Here is a 17,433-nt window from a genome sequence, read left to right as displayed (position 1 = left end):
AGCAATAGAATTAGAGCTCCTGAATGACATTAAAGCAATAAACGATCAAAACCTAGATGATTGTATGTACACAAAATGCATAAGTAGTGCTAAAATGATAATAGTTTAGGTTAAATGTACATGTCTCCTTATTGAAAAATAAAAACGTTATCACAGTTAGATGATTTTAATGAAATTTTTAACCCTGTTACTGATTTAAAAATATAGTCAATTGGCAAATTACGAATTGATAAAAAAAAGGATAAATAAAAATAACGAACGAGTGAACAAAGATGGAATAATGAATTTGATTGATTGATTGAGGTAACGATTAGCAAAGAAAAGTACGGGGAAATATCGAGCAAAAGCTTTAGAAAATACCTCGCGTTGACGCCTTCGTGTATTTGTGTTATGAGATCTCCCAAGACCTCGTGTTTTATGTAGTACAACATTCGAACCCGAAGCAGAACTCTAAAAGTAAAAAAAAAACTCTTTAGCTTAGCTCATAAGAAGATACCAGTTTTGATCTTACTTGTTAGCGTGTCTCGTAAGATGCTTTTTGTAGTTGATGTCCAAAAACTTGTCCGCATCATACTTTTCATCCTTACTCCAGTGAGTTGGATCATTTATCGGTGTATTTGAGCCTCCACTTTCAGAACCCGATTTGGAAGGCTTAGTTGGTGTCGTTTCTTTCGGCTGATTGGTTATTGCCGTACCGGAAGAATTTGACGAACCATCCTCGTTAGCCTCGGTTACACTACCTTCACGTTTCAGTATTGGGTTTGTTGATTTGCGACCTAAAATGAGAAATTAATTAAATCGTTTATTTGTTTCATAAACTTTCGAAAATCTTACCCTTCGCGTTGCGACCTCTAGGGACTAAGTTATGTAGGCCACTATGGTTACGTGATATCTCTCGTTGTTCTCCTTCTTCAGTGGGAGTGATAAGATCCCAAATAAAACTTTTAATTTTTTCATCTCCTTGATAGCGATCGAGACAATACAATAACTAAAAAAAGAAATTTTGTTAGATCAATAATGAAATCTTGAGTTGAATCATTACTAAGAGGTTTCAATGGATCAGCAATTAATTCGAGAAGTTATTTATTTTACTCAGCGAAAACCTAAAGTTTTCTCAATATTAGCATAGAAATCATCATAAAAATCTAAATTTACAGAGGCAAAACAATAATCTGTAGACCATTAACCTCAAGCATGACATGGCGATACTTACTATAACACGAGCACAATCCTCGACGTCTTGCTCTCGCCAGCCACGTTTGAACTGACCCTGTTCCAAAATTTCTGTCCAACGCGCCCAACTGAAATATTCGAGAAACATTAAAACATCTTATTCGGAAATTTACTCAAACTTTCATCTCACCCATGCGAAAGCAACCCTTTTTCAACTTTGAAGCATTCCGATTTGGCCCAGTTACCGTAGGAAACTTCATCAAACCCGAGAGCCGCCAAAGTATCACGATCACGTGGAATATAGTCATCTTTTTCGATTTGTTGTTTTTTGTGTTTGGCTTCTTTGGCACGATTACGCTTGCTGCGAGTTTTCAGACCCATACCGCCTTCCTCACCTTCGCTACCGTGTTCACCGGATGATTCATCGGACATATCCATGACACCTTCGTCATGGCCGTAGCGTTTAATCTGCGTTCGTCGTCTCGGTTCATCTACAATCAGATCCTCTGTTTCATCTTTTTCGCAAGCAGTAGGATCGATTTCCGCCCTTTTAGCCCACTTGTTCCAGAAATCGGGATCGTCGATATTGATATCGCTGCGATTAGCCGCAGCGGCAAATGAAGCTTTCGAAAACGTTGAGCCTTTCTCACTTTCCATTGTAATAATCTGTGTACGTCGCAATAAAATGGAGTCAATGTCTTCTTCACAAAACTTATCTCCAGCATCATCGTCCATCACGGCACCATATGCACCTTTTTTCAGTAAATCTTCAATTTCTTTCTTAGACAGTTGTTTGCCTGTTCCTTCTTTTCCCTGAGCAGTATTCATACTTTGAAGAATAGCTTTATCTAAGCCAAGCTTTAGGGAAGCCTTGTCAAACATTTCTCTTTCATAAGTGTTACGGCATAACAAACGATATATTTTAACCATCTTTTGCTGACCGATACGGTGACAGCGAGCCTGGGCCTGCAGATCGTTTTGTGGATTCCAATCACTATCATAAATGATGACCGTGTCTGCAGCCGTTAGATTGATTCCCAAACCTCCAGCTTTAGTACAAAGCAGAAAAACAAAGCGATCTGAATCGGGTTTAGAGTACCGATCGATGGCTGCCTGTCGTAAATTTCCACGAATTCGGCCATCGATTCGTTCATACGGATATTTTTTGTACATTAAATAATCTTCAAGAATGTCCAAACAACGCACCATTTGACTGAAAATCAACACGCGATGTCCATTTGCTTTTAGTTTAGGCAGTAACTTATCGATGAGCACCATTTTACCAGACGAAACAACTAGATTCTTGTAGTATGCTTCGGCGTCTTCACCGTTCTGTAAACGATAATCATGTTGAATTTGATCTTCAGCGCCGTTCAATAAATAAGGATGAATGCAACATTTACGTAGCTCCATCATTGTGTTCATCAAGTTAGGAATATTAGCCGAAGTTGTTCCCTTCGTTAGGAAAGAGAAATTTTGCTCCAAAATACCTCGATAATATTTTTTCTGAATATTTGTCAACTCGACCTCTACAATGGTTTCTTCCTTCGGTGCTAGCGATTTTTCCACATCATCTTTTAAACGACGTAGCATCATTGGCTTAAGTAATGCTTGAAGCTTAAGCACTTCACTCTCCGTTTTAAGACTTCCGAATTCGCGAACAAATTCTTCATTTGAGGCAAACTGGTTTGGCTCGAGGAAATTCAACAATGAAAACAACTCATTTATATTGTTCTGTAGAGGGGTTCCAGATAAAAGAACTCTGTGCTCTAGATTCAACTGACGCAAACCTTCCAAAAGCTTACAGTTACGATTTTTAAGACGATGGGCTTCATCAATAACACACGCTCGCCAATTGTAAGGTTTCAAATCCTGGTAGTCAGTCACTATCATTTCGAAAGTCGTAATGAGGACATTGAATTTAATTATATCCTTGATGTATTTTCCATTTGCATGACGATAGTATACTTCATAATCCTGAATCATTTGACGACTGGTAGCCGATCCGTGATACACAATAACGTTCATATCAGTCCAGCTTTCAAACTCACGTTGCCAATTTGGGATTGTCGACAGGGGAGCAATCACCAAAAATGGACCTCGGATACCATACTGGTAAACCGAATCCACAAACGTTAAACTCTGGATCGTTTTACCCAGACCCATTTCATCGGCCAGAATACAATTATTACCCTTATACCAGGAATATTTCAACCAATTTAGACCTTCTAATTGATATGGTCGTAGTCGATTACCACCTTTATAAGTAGGAGACTCTTCTAAAGCCTTCCACTGATCCGGATGCGGCCGTTTCTTTGTTTTCCATTCACTTCTCGGTGGAATCTTGTTGTGTTTGTAATATTGTTCAATCTTGGGAGTATCCACATCATCCTCCAGCTCCCACGTACAATCTTCGTATGGCAAACTCTTCCACTTGACCAAATAGTGTTTTACAGTCTTGCCATCATCATCGGTGTGTTCAGAAACATCTAGAACTCTATCAACCTCTGTGAAGTCCGGATTATATGGTTCATCATCCAGAGTTTCGAAAATGTTAAGCTGTTGTTGCTGCTTTTGAAGGAAACGCTTTATTTTGTTACCAACACGTTTATCACCTTTGAATAACTCGTCCTCCGTTCGCCATTCGCAATGCAAATAGGAAAAGTTACGATACTTGACAAAGTATTCTTCCACATCTATAAAAACAGGAGGTTCCTTCTTCTCTTCCGGTTTTACTTCTTTGCTTTCCTTAGATTCTGAATCATCCTTCTCATCTGCATCAGGGTCTTTTTTCTTCTCAATTGTATCCGAGTCTTTCACCTCGCCCTCCGGCATCTCTTCATCCTTCGTATCTGAAGAGCTGGTATCAGGTCTACTTTCTTTCTTTTCCGTCTCTGGCTCCACTTTGTCCGTTTCTTTCGGGGCTTCATCATCTTGATCGGTTTCCATTTTTTCGTCCTTTGTTGTTTCGTTTGTCTCTTCTTTTTTATCGTCTTCTGTCTTATCTTCTTTTATTTTTTCTGAATCATCTGGTTTTTCTTCAACTTCCATCTTTTCATCTTCCTTCTCCACTTTTTTATCTGATTCATCATCGGCTTTCTTATTTTCTGACTCCGGTTTGCTATCTTCAACAGCTGGTTCAGCACTTATCTTTTCTTCATCTGTTTTTAACTCGCCACCTGAATTTTCTTCTTCAACACGTTTCTTACCATCAATGGGGTCACTTTCCTTGGCTTCTGATTCTGTTTCCATTTTTTCCTCAGGCTCAGGAGTTTTCTCTTTTGGAGGTGGTGGTGGTGGGTCTGGTTTTAGTTCTCGTTTACCCATACGTACAGCTAGCACGTACTGCACAACCTACAAAGATAAAAATTTGTTAATTAAAATACCTTTTTGATTAACCCGTTATGAAAATTAACATTAATATTTTTGGGGAAAACAAGAACTTACCATTGAATCTTCATCGCCAGTGTTTACATATACATAGTTAGGTTTACTTATTTCTTCGACCTTCGCTTCAACACTGCTCATCGGTTTTTCCTCTGAGGTGCTGACGTTTTCTTCGCCTTCAGCTGTAACGCCGCTGGAACTTGGCCCAGCACCATCAGCACCCGTTTCAGTGGTGGCATCTGTGGCACCAGAATCAGCCGCTTCCTTCTTTTCGGCCTCAGATTTCCTTTCCTTACGAGACGGTGGTGTCGGTGAAATTAAACCAGATTCGTCGTCCGAAAAACGCAACATTACGTCATCAACGTACTTTTTACGCTGGGTATTTCGTGCTGAACGTCTTTTGGAGCTATCTATTTCCGCATCCGGTGGTGAAGGTGGTGGAGTACTTATCATATCGCCTCCCTCTCCATCAGATTCTGTTATCATTCGAATACGTGTACGAGAAGGTCTACTCTTAGAACTACTGCTTCCTCCCCCACTAGCACCCGATTTTCGATTCCGTGAAGAGCTTGATGAGCTCTTCTTCTTATTTTCTCCACTTCCAGGTTCTTTCTTTTTACTGCTGCTCTTCTTTTTCTTGGGTGTATCTCCCTCAGTTTCATGACCGGTTTCTCCAGTGCTTTCCTCATTATCAGCAGCCTTCTCTTCCAATAAACTCTTGATGGGAATTTTTGAGCCAGGAATGTCGTCAAAATCTGTTACTTCCGTTCCGACTTCTTCCCCGCCTTTGTTCTCTTTTTCAGGTTCGGTTACAGCATCCGTAGAATTTTGCGAATGCATGAGTGAAGCCAGTGTTTCATTTTCTTCCGTTTCACTTGTTGCTTTGGAAAGATCCTGATCTTGACTAACATTTTCCGCTGGCAATGAATCGTCCAACTCAGCTTGACCCTTTTTGTTGCTTTTCTTTTTACTTTTGCTTTCGTCTTTTTTCTTGGATTCTTTCTTTTCTTTTGGTTCTTTTGGCTCTTTCGGTTCTTTAGGTTTCTTCGGTTCTTTCGGCTTCGCAGGTTTTCGTGGTTTCTTTAGCTTCTTTCCACTTGCATCAGTGGATGTGTCCAAATCACCCGTAGCATGATTGTCTTGAGATTCTGGCAAGTCGATACTCTCATTGAAACCTTCTGATGTCACTTCGGATAACCCAGTTCCTGCCGTTACGGAATCTTCAGAAACCGGAAGAGTCGTGACGGCAGCAGGTGTTTGTGATGCCTCATCACCTGACGTGATCGTGTGTTGTTGAGGTGGTTGTGAATCAACACCTGGAATGGGTGTGGCGGATAGCGAAGCGGTTACTGCTGCAGCTGCCTCCTGTGCTAATTTTTCAGATTTCTTTAGCCGTGGTTTCCGTGGCTTATTTGAAGGAGTACGGCCACGACGACCTGTGGTACTGGTTACCTGAGGACTGTCAATCATAGTGGATGAATACATCGAATGTGTATGAAGCTTACACTGTGGATTTCCTCCGAGGCACCCATCCATTGTTTCGTGTTGTTGCAGCATCGCCATGCGTTCTTGCATTCGCATAATTTTGTCCTGATTGTCGGCCATGGAGACTTTGAACATTTCTTGCAGTTGCTGCTGAAGAGCAGCGCGTTCCTGTGCATGGGTTTGATATGCGTTCATCATATCGGGATTCATCATTCCATGCATCATAGGGCCGCTGGGTGACATATGCATTCCATACATTGGAGGTTGACCTGGTCCTGAAACCATCGCATTATATTGAGTATGCATTTGTGGGTGTTGTTGTGATGGCAATTGGGTTGTGTTGGTCGGTGTCGTTGTCACTGGAGTACTTGTCGAGATAATTGGTTCACCTGGTAGTTGATCCGCTTTCAATTGGTTTGGATACGTTACGGGTGTTGACAGTGTGGGTGTAGTCGTTGAAGTAGGAACCGAATGGATTTGATCCGGACTAGTCGTGGTGGTGGTTGCTGTTGTTACTTCGGGTGCTTGAAGCTCAGACAGTGACGTTACCGATGTTACCGGATCGATTGTGGTGATCGATTCCAATTGTGTTTCAGTCTTTTTGGTATCTATGACTGGAGCTTGCTGGTTGGAATTATCCGAATGATATATTTCTTCTCGTTTTTCTTTCGTTTCTGGAACAGAAGAAACAGCATCCAAACCAGCCAAAGATTTCACATCTCGTATGGTATCTTCCAATCCCGATTCTGTGTTTAGAAGAACTCCGGTATTGTCATTGTTTACTTGATTCAAAGCCTCGAAATCTGTGCCTGACATGAGAGAGCTAGAAGATTTACTCTCATCAGTATTGGATTCGGCCGGAGCCGGAACGATACTGTCACGAGATTCTTCATTGCTGCTGTTCTGCTCGGATACAGAGTTACGCTGTTGCAAACTATCACTTTCACTGACTGCAGATTCTGGGATAGATCCGGTTGCACCTAGACTCGGGGGTGCTTCGTTAGCGTTGCTTGAAGCTAGACTGTCGATGAGACTGAGATCTGAATTTGTTTGTTGCCGTGGTTCGGCGCTGCTGGTCGCGGCAGACGTGTTTTCTAGACTAACCGTACTTGTTTCAACAGATCCGGTTGACAATAAAGATAGTTCCGGTACTGTTGTGTTATTTGATGGGATAATTTGCTGTTGTGATTGACTTTGCAGTGGATGCTGCATAATCGGCTGCTGCGTTGGCTGTTGCTGTTGTAATTGTTGCGGAGGTTGTTGCTGTTGCTGTTGTTGATGTTGTGGTGTTGGTGTTGGTATCACCGACGGGATGGGTTGAAGTTCACTTATCTGTGGTGCTTGAGGGATCGCAGATTGATGGCCGATGGAAGAGGCGGATGTTACAGACGCAACCGCTGGAACGTTTGCACTCGCCATGTGTTGCTGCTGCTGGCCGCTTGGCGACATCATCATCTCATCATTAAATGATGGTGATTGCAGCTGCTGTGAAAGCGTATGTGATGAAGGAACGACCGGCGGAGGTTGCTGTGGTGGCGGTTGCTGTTGCTGTTGTTGCTGCTGCTGCTGCTGTTGTTGTTGCTGTTGTTGTTGTTGTTGTTGCTGTTGTTGTTGGGAGACCATTGCAGCTTGCATGGTAGCAAGATGTGCAGCGTGTTGAGGTTGTTGCAATTGCTGCATATGCGTTGGTGGTTGCAGTTGTGTTAACATGGGTTGCTGTTGTTGTTGAGATGTCATCTGATGAGGTTGATGCATTGTCGGCAGCTGCTGTTGCTGAGACTGCTGTTGTTGCTGCGCTTGCTGTTGAGGTTGCGACAGATGTGGTTGATGTAGGCTATGTACAGATTGTGGTTGTTGCTGTTGCGGAACAGTTTCGACAAGGCTCTTATCATCTAAATTGCTATACTGCAGCCCAGTTGGCGGGCCTTGCGATGGCGGTATCACAGACATTGTTTGCGACACAGGCGGTATTAGACTGGAAATGTCGTTCAACTGTGAGATCTGTTGAGCGTGTGGGGGAGGGACATGAGAAGCTTGAGAAACATGTAAATGCGGTGCATGGGAATGCATTGGCGGTAGGTGCTGATTTCCCATTTGTTGCTGTGTTTGTTGCGGCTGTTGCTGTTGTGGTGGTGGTTGTGTTGGCTGCTGCTGCTGGGGCATTCCTAGATGTGAATTTCCGTTGATTCCTCCACTTCCTGGTCTCTGCACAATTGGTGGCCACTGCTGGTGATGTTGTGGGGACATCGGCAGCCGCGGCCCTAACGGAGACAGAGGATTGTTTTGCAATTGCTGTTGAAGGGGAGGTCCTCGATAAGCGGCTGCCTGTGAGTACTCCATACCTAACAATAGATAAATAAAATGATGCTTATAAGATATGATTACTTTAAGATTAATAACAAAAACTCACCCGCAGTAGCCGATTGTGGAGGCATTACCATTTGTTCTAGAGCCTGCAATGTGTTAACCGATGCACCAGCTGATGATGTTGTCAGTTTTGTCGTAGCCGGCATCGATTGCTGTGGCCTAGGACTTTGTATACTTCCGCCAGACGTTGCCATGTGCTGTGGGTGTGGTGGCATCGTCGTCGGAAGTGTTGTCTGTGGTGCTTGCGATGTGACACTGCCCGGTGGTTTTGCAGGTGACATTACCGGACGGGGTGACATCTGTGTATGCGGGGACATTTGGGGTGGTCGAGGTGACATTTGAGGAGACAACTGCGGAAAAGGCGCCCTATACTGTGGGCTACTACCGTGTTGTTGTGGTTGTTGTTTAGTGGCGTTGGGCATGTACGACTGCTGCTGTGGTGCACTCGTGCCATACCCTGGTACATTTTGCATAGCAGCATGAGACATCTGGTGTCCACCTAGCGTACTGGTACTGTGATGGCTTCCAGGTTGTTGACCTGGTTGGGTTTGTGATAGTGCTGTTCCCAGGCCCGCACTGCCATGCATGAGACCGGCCTGACTGTTGGCCTGTTGTGAATGAACAATGCCAGGATGTTGAGCAGCAAGCAGACTACTCTGCTGCTGGCTTTGTTGTTGACTCAATCCTGCCAAACCTGGATGTTGTTGGGGATGTGACTGCGGATGCGCCTGTTGACCTCCGTGTGGTGGTTGCTGCTGTGAAGGTTGTTGTTGCTGAACAGGCTGTATCTGACTGGCATGCATTTGTTGCTGACTTTGCGGCGCCTGTCCGGGTATTGGCAAATGAGACTGTTGCGATGGATGCTGCGGTAGTTGACCTGGAGCTTGCTGCTGTGGAGTTCCCATCTGATGGTGACTTGTCGGTACCTGGCTCGCACTCATGTGCTGTCCATAAGCAGTTTGATCGATTTGATGCTGATTATAAACATGCTGCTGGGTAGTCCGATTCGTATGCTGCGTCATTGCAGGCGCATACGAAGCGTAACCGGTTTGTGGAGTTGCAGTTTGCGGCTGAACCACTGGAGCTCCAGGATACATTGAATGACCAGCCTGTGGGTAAAGTTGTGAAACTCGCTGTTGTTGTTGCTGTTGCGGTTGCTGCGGTTGTTGCTGTTGTTGGGTAGGTTGTTGAGGTTGGCTCAACGATGCGTAGCCCTGCTGAGGCATCATTCCACCCATCATCGTCTGCTGAGTAGGGTACTGTAACTTCGACGAATCTTGCTGAGGATATCCTCCCATATGCTGCCGGTATCCGGTGGGAGCCTGTCTTTGTGTGGGCTGCGGAGCTTGTGGGTGTCCGTATCCCATCGGAGCAGCATATGGATTTGCCTGCGGCGGCGGAGGAGGCTGGGCCCCCCATAAGGAATCTCCCATTCCAGCCATTGCGGAGTTGTGATCCGGCATCGAATACATATTATCAGTCGCTGTGGGCTGATATGTAGGGTATTGAGACTGAGGCTGTTGCTGCTGCATGGGATGTGGTGCCCTATGCCGTGCATATGGACCACCAGCATTTCCCGGTGGACCCATACCACGTGGAGCCGTCGGATCGTATCGATAATATGCGTCCCTGTATAAATGAGAACATACAACACAAATTCTAAAACACCTTCTCACTGGTTTGCGCCGTAATGTGTCCTATAGGAATTATTTTTAGACTACCGTCGCTTGTGCTTAGCAAGATGCTAGAAATAGCACCAAATAGCACATGCATTGGTTTCGTAAGACATTAGGTACTATGAAAAAATATATAAATCATTGTACTTACATATCTGAATTAATAAGAACACCAGTTTGTTATCGAAGTTCTCTCCTACAATTAAACACTACTCAAAACTCAATTTTCTTCTGCCGTTATTTTTTTCTGCTAACAAAACTTTTAGCAATTTATTGATAAAATGCTATCGGTTTCACTTGCTTCTTGTGATTGACTCATTTGTTGAGCGTGGTGCTTTTCCTGTTGGTATAGAAAATCGAATGATGTGAAATGTTATACTGAAAACGTCCACTGAATACACTCCGTAGCATCGCACATTCGTTGTTTTGATGGTGTAATTTCACTTTTTTTCAAAGCCGTGTAACGTTTATGGGTACGATATAAATGACACATCCGATGTCTTTCCGATAAACGAGAATTTTAAGATATAAGTAACAACTAATAAAGTACGGTCAACATTCCGGCGTTTCGGTTTTCACGACCTGCAATTGAAGGGAGAAAAAATAACAAAATTAGAAGTGAATTCAGATGAAGAAATTTGAATAAAATATTGCATTAATGTAAAAAAAAAAAACTAACACGCACTTTACTAACGATGACACGGCCCACGCCAAATGGGAAAAGCTATACGCTTATGGATTTTAAATATTAACATATAGCGTAAAGGATTCCCCCCTTTGGAATGAGCCAAGATTTGTTTGATTTTTGATTGAGTTTAATAAACACAGCACTTATTTGAAAAAAAATTAAATCCACATTATTCAAAGAGGTTTCCTAATCTAATCAATGTTTTACCATGTTTTGATGGATATACATTTGAAAGATGACATTTTGGGGCGATGCCAAACTCATTCCTATCGTCGTATATAGGAAGAAAAGATGTTACTGATGCGCATGCCTTAAAATTAACAAAACAATAATTTATTTGTACCGATGAATATTCTTGAAGCCAATGCGAAAACACAAATTCGATTTTTCATCTTTCATACAAGCTTATCCGCTTTGTAGGCTAGAAGAATATTGAGGAAAACGCCGAAGAAACCAGTGTTTCTAGCCCTGTTTGTAGGAGATTATTCTTTTTGTAAACTTGTTATAGAAGGGTAACACAGAACAAGGGGTTGAAATGATGTTTATTCCGCCAGTGAACGCCCGCACGCTTCCTTAACAATTTGAAAAGCTCAGAATAAATAACGAACATCGACATTGCTCAACTTCAAAATACCCATTTCGGAAATCAAACCACTCACTCGCCCTTTAACCAACCCCAGCAGCGCCATGTCGCCTCAACAAACGAACGAACTCCTTGGGGGAATGTGCCCGTCGTTGAAGCAGGATGGATGACTGGAGGAGGCTGTTGGCGTGATGGCGGACTGTGTCAATCTACGAAATTAGGGCAGAGGAGCTCAGATTCGCCTTTGATTCATCATAGCTGTTGTGACAAAGCCTAGCCTAGCGTAGCCCGATTTATGTAGATGGTTGGGTGGGACGCTTGCGGCGACGGCGTCGCTCGACTGGCAACCCTAATCTGGCATACATGATGAGAGCCTAAAAAGAAAGCCATTTTCATTTGACTCGCTGCTACCAACAACGAAAACAAAAACAACAACAACCACATCCGATTGCCATCATCCCATCCCATTCCACATTTTCGTGTATTTGCAGACCAAGAGCGCTGTGCCTGTACTATGATGATGGGGGCCAGCAGCATTAGAGAGATCTACAGAACTGCAAGAGGAAGAAGAATATGCTCTAACAGTCGCCACACCACGCTGTGGTATGTGTATATGCTCTGCAAACCATCATCGTCGTCGTCAGCGTTGGTCCGAGAGAGAACGGGTAAGAGGTAAAACCTGCTATGTGGCAACACTAAAAACACTCCGAGAATGAAACACAACAATTGCCTAACTAAAAATCCAAATCGATAAACTTTTTACCGCAGGCAAAGCGCGAGGAAGTAGAACCACGATGATGAATAAAGCTATCGTTGGACATGAATGTTCTATATGAAATGCATTAAATTTCCATTTTTTAACATCGCCTATCCCAGTTTCCAAAACATTTTACAAAGGAAATCCTAGAATATTGAAGCGTTCAATCTGGTTTAAGAATAACAGGTATCGTTAGAATACATCGATCAATACTAGCTCAAAATCATCGTCGTACAAGGGAAATCGTCCGCTAAGTGTTGTGCTAAAAGGCAAAAACATTTTAAACACGAACGTAAACTTTCATTTCCTCCATTTTAATTCGCACTTGTGTCCAAATACCTACTCTCTGTGAGCTCGGTTTTCTCGTTTGAAAGGTGCTGCCCAGGCACTCGTATATATATGCACCGCCCCAAATGCTTCATATCGCTTTTGCTATATCGAAACGAAGGAAAGAGAAAAAAAACTTCGTCATCATCATCGCATTCGCAACTTGCCCATTTTTCAACCAACATCGTTGATTGTAACACAATTATGCCGCCTGTTTCGAAGAGTTCGCTTATCAAAGAAAGATATGTTTTTCTGTATTCTATCTGAAAAACACAAATTTTATCCGCTAGGGTCAACAACCTGTGGTGCCCTTGACCGAACATATTTCGAACGCGTAAAACGAGCCGCCGGTTTTGACAACTTGCCTAGTACCTCCCCTCTCTGAATGTTGTTCCGACCTCAAAGCTAGCAAGCGAGCAAGCAATTCGTTCGACGCTTGTCATCACAGCGTGTCAGCTGATCGTGCTGTGGCTTGCCGGTTGTTTCCGCCAGGCCACCGTCTACAGTGTAGGGTGTGAACAGAAAACGTCACGAGGAGGCAGGCAACCAAAACAAAAACAAACGAACCAACAACAACGTACACCACACATCGATGATGCCGGCCCGAGAAGTGCTTGCTCGCTGTGCTGTTGCCGCTGCCGTCGTACCAGCCAGGAGGAGATTCCCTGACACAATTTGTCTGACGTCACACTGACTCTGTGTTTAGTCACCCCGATGCGAGCTGAACTGAAGAGCGCTGATGTAGCTCAATGAGGTACACTTTTGGATGTAGCTAGCTAGCTGGTTGTCGGTGTAGCGTACGAATGTCCGTATATGAAGAAAACCAACAACCAGTCAGTCCACCAACAATCCAGCGAACTTCAGCTATTCAGTAGTGTAGGACCCGATACGGTTGTTTCAAATGGGTAAAACACTCAGCACAAGACAGGCAGTAGCATCGAATCGACAGCAACCGGCATCGGCACTCGACTCGACTGTTCTCTGCTTGTTTCGTGTGGAATAAAAACAAAATTTCTACAAAATATGTGCTCTTATAGCGCACCGCATCAGCCTGCCCGGTGGTGTTCCCCCCAGTCAGTCAGTCAGTCAGCCATGCAGCTAAACAACGACGATGACGACGACGACCGACCGACTTTAGCAAAACCAAAACGAACCTGCCTAGCTGACCTCGTCCATTGTGTATATGTACGTACGGAGCGAGCACTCTACCTACCGGCAGCAGCAGAGAGGAGCTGTGTGTAAGTACATTCTTACGTATGAAACACCCCACAACGGCAGCTAGCTAGTGAGCACAGTGACGTTGACTCGGCGCGGCAGCAGAGAAATGATAGCAAGAGCACTGAAACCGACCATACAGGCACTGTTGCCACCTGTACAGGTTATTCTGTGATTATACGGTTTTGGAACTGCGAAATTGTAGGCATAAAGGTTTTTAGACAATTTATATTACAGAGGTTTCGTAATAAACACGGTATAAGAGAAAATGTTGCAATGGAAAATGTCGCAGATCGGGACATTCCGTTGAAGAACGCTGTTTAGAGGTTAGCCGTATTAATTGTAAATGTAATGAGACTCCAACTATGAAGAGTATTGAGAAAAAGATTTTAACTTTTTTTTTTAAATAATGGAAATTTTAAAATGGTGTCGGACCTTCATTCCTTATCCTTTGAGCCCGTTTATTTGATATGGCGGAGTCAGACGTAAGAAGTGAAACGTAAAAGTGACACGTAAGGACTGATACTATTCACTTCTCACGTGTTATGTATCAATACTCTTGTCTTACTTCTCCTATCTTACGATTCACTACACGGAAAAAAATTGAGTGGTTATCCCAAAGACGCTGTCATGATAATTTTACCATTTCAGCGCTATAGTATTTTCAACCATGAAAAGTTTAACATCGATTTTGTAAAAGTGCGCATGAAACAATATTGAAATTACTATGAACCTGGTAATTTTCGATAACTCTCAATGTTTGTTGTCGAAAATACTATGATCATGATAATTTCATCATAATTTCTATTACAACTAGCGTCTGCATAGTAATTTAGACATTGTGGCACCAATTCATATCAACAAAATACTACGCACATGGTACTTTTGAGAACAAAACATTATTGACTCAAAAACATCAGTGCGTATGATAATTTTGCCATGCAAAACATTCTTGTTGTTTACACTAATTCAGGATCATTAATCATCAAACCCGTGAGTTAAAAAACTAATTTTTAGCTCCATTCCATCATTCCAGAGCATCGGGAGAACACATTAACATTGACCGACGTATGTCGGAAGTGTGAATTTTAATGTTTCAAATAATGTCATAATACATGCATGCAAATAAACAAACAAACATACATAGTAATTTTACTATTTAAATCAAGCTCCTCGCGCCTCCTAATTTTTATCATAACACATACTAGTTTCATTATGGAACATATTAATTTTACTAGGGACGAAGTAGAACAATGCATCATTCCATTGAAAATTTTACTAAAACGCAGTCGAATTTACTATGCGCAGCCAAATTGAACACATAGTAAAATTGCTATGCGTACACTGAACAAAATCGGGCTATATAATATATCGGGTCAATCCAATAACTTCTATAAATTAGGGTCTTGTTAAAAGATAATAGCATTTCTAATGAAAAGTAAAAGAAAATTCAATAAATTCTAGCACTTGGTTTTGGTTGATAAAAATCCGTCTGAAACTACTAAAAGATCCAATAAATTTTATAAGGCAGTCACCCGTAGTAAAATGCATAAGAAGATCGAATAACTTTTATCAAATTTAAACCATTTAAATAATATCGATTCTAAAAAGGAAGATTATTCGTTCGTAAATTAATCATTGTTCATTTTCAAAGCTCAATCCAAAATACTGGTAAGTAGTTTATTTTGATCTGCAATGCAATGAAATATTGTCATTATTTTTATTCCAGAATCCATAAATGCGGAAATAGCAGGATTTATTTTATTTAATTTCGCTCGATGAAATTTTTTCTCCAGCTCAAGAAGAAGACGATCTATGTGAGGGGAAAACTTTATTCGCAGCTTCGTGTGGCTCAATCAAAACATCCCGCTTGATGAGAGGACTTTTTTTGACATCGCAATACGTCAGGATGTACATATTTCGTCGGTAAGTTCATATAGTTTAATTATTTTGAAGGAAAAGTAATAGTGTTAAAATACATTCCAGAACAAAAGTCCATTAACCATATTTTATGGATACCACCACACGGCAATGAGCGATACAACACAGGAAGAAACACCAGCTGTATTGAAAGTACGGCGAACATCCAAAAGTGCATGATATGGAGGATGCGGTATATATATTAATTAAAAAAAACTAAATTTAAGGAAAGTAAGTAAAATAAAGCAAAACAAATTTTTAGCTAAATAAACATTAGTAAGTTTCATTGGACCCCACGATACCGTTTCATTTCATCTGCAAAAATAATAAATCATATCAACTTGCCACACTACTGCATTTATCGGAATTTCCAATGAAATCAATCCTTCAACCATTTCAATAGAATAATTTTTTTCTAGTACTGGTAAAAAGTATTGGAATTTCTAGTAGTGCAAAAGCATTGGAATTTCCGATATTCTTTATAGCCAGATTTAGTTCAGTGTAAGGTATTATAAACAACAAAACATATTTGACTCAAAAATATGGTTGCCTGTTGTTCATTTAAACCACGGATTTAGTAATTCTACTATGCTTTTTTTTGTGTGTACCCACAAATCACGTTTCATGTCTCAGGTATCCAAGGGGCTGAAAGAGAAGGAAATTTCCGAACTGACATTTCAGTACCGCACTGACGTTTTGGTACCAAAATGCCATTGAAATCAAAGGGGAACTGACGTTCTGGTTCCAAAAAGTCGTTACTGTCTGTTCATATGTGATTTGACAGTTGCTTCAATCCTTTGCAGGTATCAAGTGTTATTTTTTACCTTTCAAGTCTCATATCTCAAGTCTCTTGTTCCTAATCTCACGTCACAAGGCCTAAGGTATCATGTCCTAGGACTTTGAGTTTCATGCCTCGTGTCTTATTTAGGTCTCATGTCTCATATTTCAGGTCTCAGATCTCAGTTCTCAAGTTTCATCTTCCAAGCCTCAGAGCTTGGCTTCTCACAACTTCAAAAATTTCCAAGTGTTTGCCATTGAAAAGGAATATTTTCACTCGATACCGTGTTAATTGTGAGAAATCGTGCATTTTTTGTGATGGTCCTTTCTCCAGGGTTGCTAGCGATTTTTCGTTTTTAAATTCCAAAGTTTTTCCCGGTTTTTACCAGGTTTTCTCCCGGTTATAAACGCTGATTTTCCCGATATTTATTATACTCGTTTTTTAAATAAAATCAAGGTAAATAAAAAAATCAATATAAAGGGCTTCAAATTTCTAATAATTGTATCCCAAAATTTGTTAAACGGTTTGTAATCATGACAAACACTTCGGCGTCTTCAAATTGGCATGTTTTTATGATTTTTTAACAAATCTAACGAACTCCACAATTTGAACAATTTTGAAAAAAAGGCCGGTTAAATTGATCTTGAAACTATAATGTAGGTATAACTTTTAAGCCGATATAAATTTTCTAGAATTTTTAAAGAGTTCTAGAAACAAGGTAGAGTATGGTGGAGTAAAAGTACGACATCCTATTTTTAGACAATTTGCAGTTCTTTTTCCAAAAAACCAAAAGCAACATTTGATTCCTTAGACTTTTATCTCTCTTCTAAAAAATTACGAAGATAATCGATCGATGCGCATGGTAGCAGTAGTCGAAATGCCTAACTACTATCGAAAAGTACTTTTATCCCCCCTCTGGGGCAAAAGTTCGAATGATGTGGGGTAAACGTACGATCATTCAAAATTCCACATTTCTGCATGAAGTCAAGAGGAAAACTATTTTATATCAATTTTTGCCTAGAGCAGCAGCTTCTGTGTTCATTTCTGATACAAATCCATTACATAGGCAAACAACCT

The 17,433-nt window shown here is 41.5% G+C and overlaps 1 protein-coding gene across 9 annotated transcripts in view; it reads right to left on the bottom strand.

The window, feature by feature from the left end:
- The window catches only part of LOC129760981 (uncharacterized), a 61,130-nt gene that overhangs the window by 12,511 nt on the left and 31,186 nt on the right, over window positions 1-17,433 (bottom strand). For 7 of the 9 annotated variants that reach the window (XM_055758676.1, XM_055758675.1, XM_055758680.1 and 4 more), the window contains exons 2-9: window positions 10,240-10,670; window positions 8,456-10,041; window positions 4,621-8,387; window positions 1,364-4,527; window positions 1,214-1,301; window positions 835-988; window positions 512-776; window positions 361-450 (exon numbers count right to left, since the gene is read on the bottom strand). In XM_055758676.1, coding sequence (XP_055614651.1) covers window positions 361-450; window positions 512-776; window positions 835-988; window positions 1,214-1,301; window positions 1,364-4,527; window positions 4,621-8,387; window positions 8,456-10,041; window positions 10,240-10,241 — 9,116 coding nt within the window. In that variant the 5' untranslated portion in view covers window positions 10,242-10,670. The remainder of the gene's footprint in view (window positions 1-360; window positions 451-511; window positions 777-834; window positions 989-1,213; window positions 1,302-1,363; window positions 4,528-4,620; window positions 8,388-8,455; window positions 10,042-10,239; window positions 10,671-17,433) is intronic. The other 2 variants (XM_055758678.1, XM_055758677.1) reach the window with 2 other exon arrangements.

Source organism: Uranotaenia lowii, unplaced genomic scaffold (genome assembly GCF_029784155.1).
Source record: "Uranotaenia lowii strain MFRU-FL unplaced genomic scaffold, ASM2978415v1 HiC_scaffold_94, whole genome shotgun sequence".
Classification (NCBI taxonomy): Eukaryota; Metazoa; Arthropoda; class Insecta; order Diptera; family Culicidae; genus Uranotaenia; species Uranotaenia lowii.
The sequence above is the reverse complement of the archived record's forward strand: the minus strand, read 5'-3'. Positions and strand labels throughout refer to the sequence as shown.